Source organism: Saccostrea cucullata, unplaced genomic scaffold, assembly GCF_032062105.1.
Source record: "Saccostrea cucullata isolate Sc308-1 unplaced genomic scaffold, CSIRO_AGI_Scuc_v1 ctg19353, whole genome shotgun sequence".
Classification (NCBI taxonomy): domain Eukaryota; kingdom Metazoa; phylum Mollusca; class Bivalvia; order Ostreida; family Ostreidae; genus Saccostrea; species Saccostrea cuccullata.
The window spans coordinates 16052-23803 of NW_026927160.1; the positions used below are offsets into that span (position 1 = coordinate 16052).

Below are 7752 nucleotides of genomic sequence, written 5' to 3' on the forward strand. Positions count from 1 at the left end.
TTGTGTCTGTCGCTGAGTGGTTCCCAGCCTGTTTCAAAATACAAAGAGTCTCTAGAGGCAATCATAGTTAGTCCAGTAACAATCCGAGCTGCGTGTAGTTGCAATTTCTCTAATTTTTCAGAATCGATAGATAGACAACCACCCCATACAACTGAAGCGTACTCAAGTTGGGGACGGATAAATGAAGTATACATAAGTGAAAGGCTTTTTCGATTCATTTTAAACTTAAGTTTTTTTAAAAGACCTAATTTTTTGTATGCATTAGACAGCAAGATTTCAATGTGAGATGACCAACTTAAGTTGTATGAAAAAGTAACCCCAAGATGCTTATGAGTTTGAACATATTCTAATTGGCTATCTTGGAAAAGGGGTTTTGGAAATTCTTTGTTTTTCTCTCGTGTTAAAAAATACAACCTTAGTTTTAGAGGGATTAAATTTTAGCAACCATTTTTTGACCACTCTTCAAGAGATAAAAGATCATTATTTAGATGACTTTCTACAGATTTGACACATTTACATGCATACTGCAAACTGTTATCGTCAGCAAAAAGTCAACAGAAGCTTGACATCTTATCAGCTACATCATTCACATAAATTAAAATAACAAAGGACCTAATACAGAGCGTTGGGGAACACCTGCATAAAGGGATTCAGTAGGGGATACCATGTTTTGTATATCACTCTTTGCGTTCTATTCTCTAAATAGCTTTTTAACCAACCACATATATCTTTCTTTCCACCATACATGTTTGATTTAATTCTATCATGGAATTGTATTTAAGAATGGTTTGAAAAAATTACATTCGTTTTTCAAAGAAAGGAGGACAGCCTGCGAAAATATAAAACAACAACAACAAACAAACAAACAAATAAAAATAATAAGAAAATAAAACAAAACGAAAACTAAACAAACTTGTAAACTATGGTATATTAAAATTGGATTTAATTACTGGGTATATATATTCTGTTAATATTTTTTAGAGAAAAACTAATATAAAAAAAGTAAGGTAATGCAAGTTACAAGTGTATTTTGAGGCATACCCAACCAATTTTTATCAAGTTTGGTCAATTTTTTACCCGTTTTGGACAACTAATTGTAATTTAATAAATTACTTTTCTATATTATTGTCCCCATTCCTGGCGCTGTGGCTCGTGGTCCTCTTGGTTTTATTTTTTTCACAAAATCATCTTCGCTTCTCTTCCCCAATAAGAAACTAGCTTATTAATTAGCATTGAATTTTGCTGAGGTGTTTGTATGGAAATATATTCCTTCCGATATTATCCACCACGGTAGTAACGTAACGAGAACATTTTCGTGTTACAGTAGCGCCAAGAAACCGTGGTCTCCTGTCGATTCCCATTCGTTTCCGTAACTGTGATTGATCGTGTATTGGTCATAGAACCCTGCGTAACATTAACACGGCCGTATTCCATCTCCTGAGCACAGGACAATTTATTCTTAGGTGAATATCTTCTACCATAAAATCTTTATCATCATGATAAAATGAAAGGGGAAAATTTACACATTGTTGCTTCTTTGTCATGACTAGAAAAATGAAAAAGTCTGTCTAAAATATCTTTTGCTGCCTCTGTAGCCAGGTTCAAATATATTACTTGCATAAAACCGTTTTTACATCGGATACATCAATGTGATAATGCCTTCGTATGAGAGTTGTGTGTTTTTGCATAAGAAGGAAAAAATAAACCCTGCATTAAGGTAGGGAACTTCAGTCTAAATATTTCTTGAAAAGGGGTTTAAATTTAAAATATTTTTGACTTACCGGGGGTATTTTATTTTGTCAAATAAAAATATGTAACATCGCTTTTATATTTCTTTTCATTTTGGCAACATCGAATATATAACAAAGGACAAATACATGTGATGATCTATTGTACTATGTAATACATGTATTTCAGATTTGTATTAAATGTTTATGTTCTGGTTTCTCAATTCTACATCAATTTCGATTCAAATGGGAATTTTCCATATGTTCGAATTTTCCCTTGATTGGGATTTTATATATAACTGGTCAGCTGTATGCCGTGTCTTTTAAAAACACAGATATTGTATATATCTTTAATGATATAATTTTTTGGATGTTCTGAAATAAGTTGCCTTTGTCCTCAAGAAATTAAAACCAGTATATTAAAGACGCAGAACTTTTTGTCTTTTTTCTCTTCGTTTCTCATTCATTATGTCAGCACATTATATTATTTGTTAAAACTTTATTATGTCAATTTCTACATCAACTTCTGTACTTGAAGTCGGAAGTTCATTATATGAAGTGAAAATATGTTCACATTGTGTTAAAACTTTATTATTCAAATGATATATTTATTCCTTTTTGAGAATTTTCTATTATATCAAAGCATTATTTAAAGGATCTTTAACAGCCAGGTTCGCATCTTACCTTTTTCAGTGCCGTGGTGTTGATAATGTGGATCCTTATATTATATATATTACATTGGTCAGCTGTGATGTGGATATATAATTACGTTATGTCAACTCTTTCTGATTTAAAAACTTTATATTGTGACTCTTTATCATGTTGAAAAATGTGAAAATACATTTACATTATCTGAAAATTATTCATTTTTTATATGACACGTGTTTTAAACCTAAACACGTATACGAATTATAGACACATCATTTATATCTTTATATGATATAATTTTGTTGAAGTATAGTCCACTAGGGGTAATGTAGTATCTGAAAAAAATATAGATATATTTTATTTCTGCAATTTTTTTGGCTTGTCGAGTTTTTTTCGGGTAAATAACTGACATCCTCTTTCAAATAAATGCTATGTCACGGAATTAGTTACAGTAATTTTTTCCATTCCAAGAAATTAAAACCAGTAAATCAATTGAATATGCCTTAATAAGCATGCATGGGCACATATTTGTGGCGCATATGGGAATCTTGAAAATTAGTTGGAGACAATAAAGCAGAACCAAAGGGGTAAAGCAGAAAAACTCCCCGGCAAGCTTTATAGTTTTATAGAAAAAAGTTTTCAATTTAATTCTGCTAAACTTAATGTGAAAGTAATACAATGTCCTACATTGTAAAACTAATAAATTTATTAATTTTATGTATATTTTGGTGACTAAAGATGGTAGGGCGGGATTTCTGCCCCCCTCCCCAACCCGCCAGTGCACGTGTGTTATATATCTGTTTACACTTTAAAAAAGGAGAGTTAAAAACTGATAAAAAATACAGTGTTTATGTCATAAGATTTTTATTTAAAAAAAAAAAGTTCAGAAAAAAAAATCGATTCATATTAATTTTTTTAAGATAAAAATCGCAAATGGCGACTTTAATTCACAAGTAGGCTTTGCTATTTTTCGCTTAAAGTTTTCATTTAAAGATGCAATTCCCAAATCGCTGAGGTTTTCTCTCATTTTTAGTGCTTTCGGAAAGCGGAAAATACGTTATGCTCATATGGAAGTTCGCATAACGTAATAGTGTCGACATAATGTAGAAGAGTGCGCACAGTATGACATGAGCTTTTCACATCTGATATGAGATGAAATAGCCTTACATGTATGCTGACAAGAGGCTTAGCATTTTTGACACAATGTAAAGACACAATGACATAACGTAATAACGATTTGTCAAAAAGTAAGGGCAAATTCACATCATGAAATTGATTCAAGTCGTCATGTAGCATATTGAAGGCATAAAGTAGTAAAAGAATTGACCACATGTGACATTTTTTTCAGATAATGTAATCGTATTAAATGATATTGAGTTAAAGATAAATTCACATCATGTAATGAACTACTTAGACCAAATAGTAGAGAGTGCACGCAATAGTAGTGTGTGTAATTGTCATAAGGAGTTGACATAATGTAATGAAAGGTTGACACAATGCAATAGTAGTGTGGACTAATGTCATAAAGAGTTGACATGATATAATGGAAGGTTGACATAATGCAATAGTATTGTGGGTTAATGTCATAAAGAGCTGACATAATATAATGGAAGGTTGGCATAATGCAATAGTATTGTGGGTTAATGTCATAAAGAGTTGACATAATATAATGGAAGGTTGACACAATACAATAGTAGTGTGAGTAAATGTCATAAAGAGTTGGCATAATGTAATGTAAGGTTGACATAATGCAATAGTAGTGTGAGTAAATGTCATAAAGTGTTGACATAATGTAATGGAAGGATGACGCAATGCAATCGTTGTGTTCTGCTATAAGGCAGTGACGGCGTTCCATATTTATACGTCCGAATTTTCTCAAGCAGTGTGCTGTATAGTATGTTATGTCATGATGTTCGTCGATTCTATTTTTTTCAGTATGTATGTGGGTTAATGTCATAAAGAGTTGACATAATATAATGGAAGGTTGACACAATACAATAGTAGTGTGAGTAAATGTCATAAAGAGTTAACATAATGTAATGTAAGGTTGACATAATGCAATAGTAGTGTGAGTAAATGTCATAAAGTGTTGACATAATGTAATGGAAGGATGACGCAATGCAATCGTTGTGTTCTGCTATAAGGCAGTGACGGCGTTCCATATTTATACGTCCGAATTTTCTCAAGCAGTGGGGGGTGTACTATGAGGTTCTCTTGTGCCTGGGAGTTCTAGTTGTCGGTAAGTTCATTGATTACTCCCTTACAACGGAGTTGGGGCACATGATATAGCACGCTTTGTGTGTGTATGTAGTAGGGGGGAGTGTAATTTGTCATATGTGCGTAACGGGGACTGTAGGGTGTAAAGGTAGAACGTGCAACTCACGGGCCCAGGAAGTGGCAGCTAAGATTGGGGCATTGTAGGTATAAGAAAACGGAGATGAAATATCTTTTTTAACGATTAATGCCAAAATGTCAACATTTTATCAAACAATCCTCCGAATTTTTCAGAGTATCTTTCTTTGTTTAATTTTTAGCTCTATACTGATCAGAGACCAGAAGAGCTTATGCGATAGTAATGCGTCCGTCGTCCCTGTATCTGTCTGTCTGTCCGTCTGTAAACAATATGTCAAAATGCTACTCCTCCTACAGTTTTGGTCTGATTTCAGTATAACTTGGCACACAAGTAGATTACACTAGGATACATAATTCGATATATCGGTTTTTGAGTTTCAATGAACGGTGTTACTGTGGTTACTTAAAATAGAAATTTCTGTGAAATACTTTAAAATTCTACTCCTCCTACAGTTTTTGTCTGATTTCAGTACAACTTAGCAAACAAGAAGACTACACTAAGATACATGTACATAATTCGGTGTATCAGTTTTGGATTTCGATAATTAGTGTCCAAATACAGTTTTAGTCAGATTATAATATAGTGTGGCTTGCAAGTAGAAAAGAGACTTAATCAAGGATCCTTATTCTATTTATTACTTTTGTAAAGTTTGAAGTCCCAACTGATACTTTTCTCTTCCTTTATTATTAGTGAAAACCAGTAGAGATACAGTCTCGACAGAGACTTCTGGTTTGTTTTCGTAAGGGCGGGAAACCTACAAAGGCACTTTCGGTAATAAAATTTTAACCTATAGTATAATAATTATACTAGGGGTTTATTACCGAAACAAGTCAGTGCCGTTGGAAACCTAGGAGCGATAAATCATTCCGTAAAAGATAGTGAATTTTTAATCGAATCATGTCACTCGTGTATATTCAACCATAACAATGACTATACATTTGTATATGAATATATCATGTAAAATCTCTTTATATATATTTTTTAATAAAGGCCTTCGACCGACCCTGGCAGCTTATGGTGGACAGACCTGTACCATACCCACATCTGGAAACCCCGGAGCCACTACCGTTTGTACGGGGACTGCTAACGGCTTTTGCTTGCTCGACACATTCACCGTCACGGGTAATCCTGTCACTCAGATAGCGAGAACCGGAAAATGTGTCTGTTACTATGGTTACAGTGGACCCGCCTGTGCAAGTAAATGTTTCTTAATTTTGCTTGAATGTCATGTTTCGTGAGATAGAGAGGTGGGAAGCTGAAGTTTTAAAAATACTCGGAAATTTTCATATACCTAGTATTATTAATGAAGTGATGCGTTGAATCTAAGTTGCTTAACATTTTGTTGATGACCTTTGTGTTATTTTAGCTGTGGATCCAGTATCTACGTCAAGCTCCTCCACCTCCTCCTCAAGCGGAACCAGTAACGCCATTATAGCACTGGGACTTGGACTCGCCGCAGCCTGGGCACTCAGTCAGGGACTCGGAGCAGGTGCTTCCCAGAATGCACTTGGTATTGGAAATGGATCTCCGCAAAGTGCACAGGAAGCCTTGTACATTCGACAAGCTTTGAGTGGACCTTGAGCTCGGTTGGAGAGTTTGGTTGGAAGGGGAGGGGGAGGGGAGTAAAGAAAATATATGGTGTTAAGGGAAGAAATGGCTACTAGTTAAACTTTCAAGTAAAATCAAGTATCTTTTTGCTATATAATAGCAATTGTTATGTTGTGAGGAAATAAGTAAATATTTCATTAAAACTTACTACATTCAGTCTTTTAAGGATCGATTTTCTGTCGATGGGAGACTGCATATACATGTACTTGTACCTGTTTTTCAACACGGGGTGTTTTGGTAAAATCTCATGTTTAGTCCTTCGCAAGATAGAGCGCCAAACAAACAAGCTATAACCTATTCCCCTTCAGATGCAAGAATTTCTTAAGCTGTAGATCTGTAGCTTGCTGGTCTGAAGAAAAAAAATTTAGATGGAGCTACAGTGTCACCCATAGAGAGCTACAGTGTCACCCATAGGAAAAACGTGTATTTTACTGCGCAACAAAAAGTGCGCTGTTTACCGAATAATTTTTCCAATAATATCAAAATACTACTAACTATGAGTTTCTAACATATATTTTCACTACTTCCACAACAATGCTTAACAAAATGGTCGTATAAACAGGCGATATTTTCAATAGTCTCAATTTCAAGTCCAGCAAGGTTATTAACATTAGTTTTGGGGAATGTTTTTGTGGAAGTAGTGAAGAAATATGTTAGAAACACACGGTTTGTAATATTTTGAGATGACATCTTTTAAAGTACCAGTCCACATAAAAATCAGACAAAACTATAAAAAAGTGATACATGAAGGTTTTCAGAATTTGATGATTTTCCACTCATAGATTTATTTTGAAGTATGAACAATGTATGTAAAATGAAAAATGTTTTGAGTCATGGTAACCATGGAAACCCGGCCAAAGAAATTTTCTTAGCAACCGGCGGATTTTTCAGTGTTTAGGGACAAAAAATCACCTATCTTTGAGGCTTAAAATAGCACGTAAATACCATGAGAATTATTCTTACTTATGGGTGTAATAAAGATACACATTTATTGTGTTCTAATAAAGTAATAAAAATTATTTAGGTCTTAAGTCAGTTCTGTGGTAGACATGTTTTACAAGTTTTGCTGATTCAGCATTTTTCGTGATTTTGGCAATATTCAAGGCCAAATTTTAAAAATGGCCAGATTAATACAGTTGTTGCATGCATCTCACATAAAAGCAGAGGTATTTCTCTTTTAGAATTTGAAGTCAAATCCATGGGCTATTTTGAAAATCGAATCTGTTGCCTAGCAACAAAAATGGGCTTTTTGATGCATAAAATGAGAAACAATGTCAAAAGTTTACGGAAAAATCAAATGAACGGTTATTTATGATAAACGAGATACAAATTTTAAAATAGTATAATTAAATTCGGTCTCCCTAGCACATTATTGAATATTGCATTATTCTTTTATTCCATAGCAACGACAGGTTC

General features: G+C 33.8%; 1 protein-coding gene across 1 annotated transcript; it reads left to right on the forward strand.

The window, feature by feature from the left end:
* Positions 1-4556: 4556 nt before the first annotated feature.
* Positions 4557-6478, forward strand: LOC134273608 (uncharacterized; the record flags this gene model as incomplete). Its single annotated transcript, XM_062755794.1, has 3 exons — positions 4557-4614; positions 5719-5925; positions 6095-6478. Coding segments are annotated over 3 exons (480 nt in total), but the record flags the coding sequence as incomplete, so codon positions are not given.
* Positions 6479-7752: the final 1274 nt, after the last annotated feature.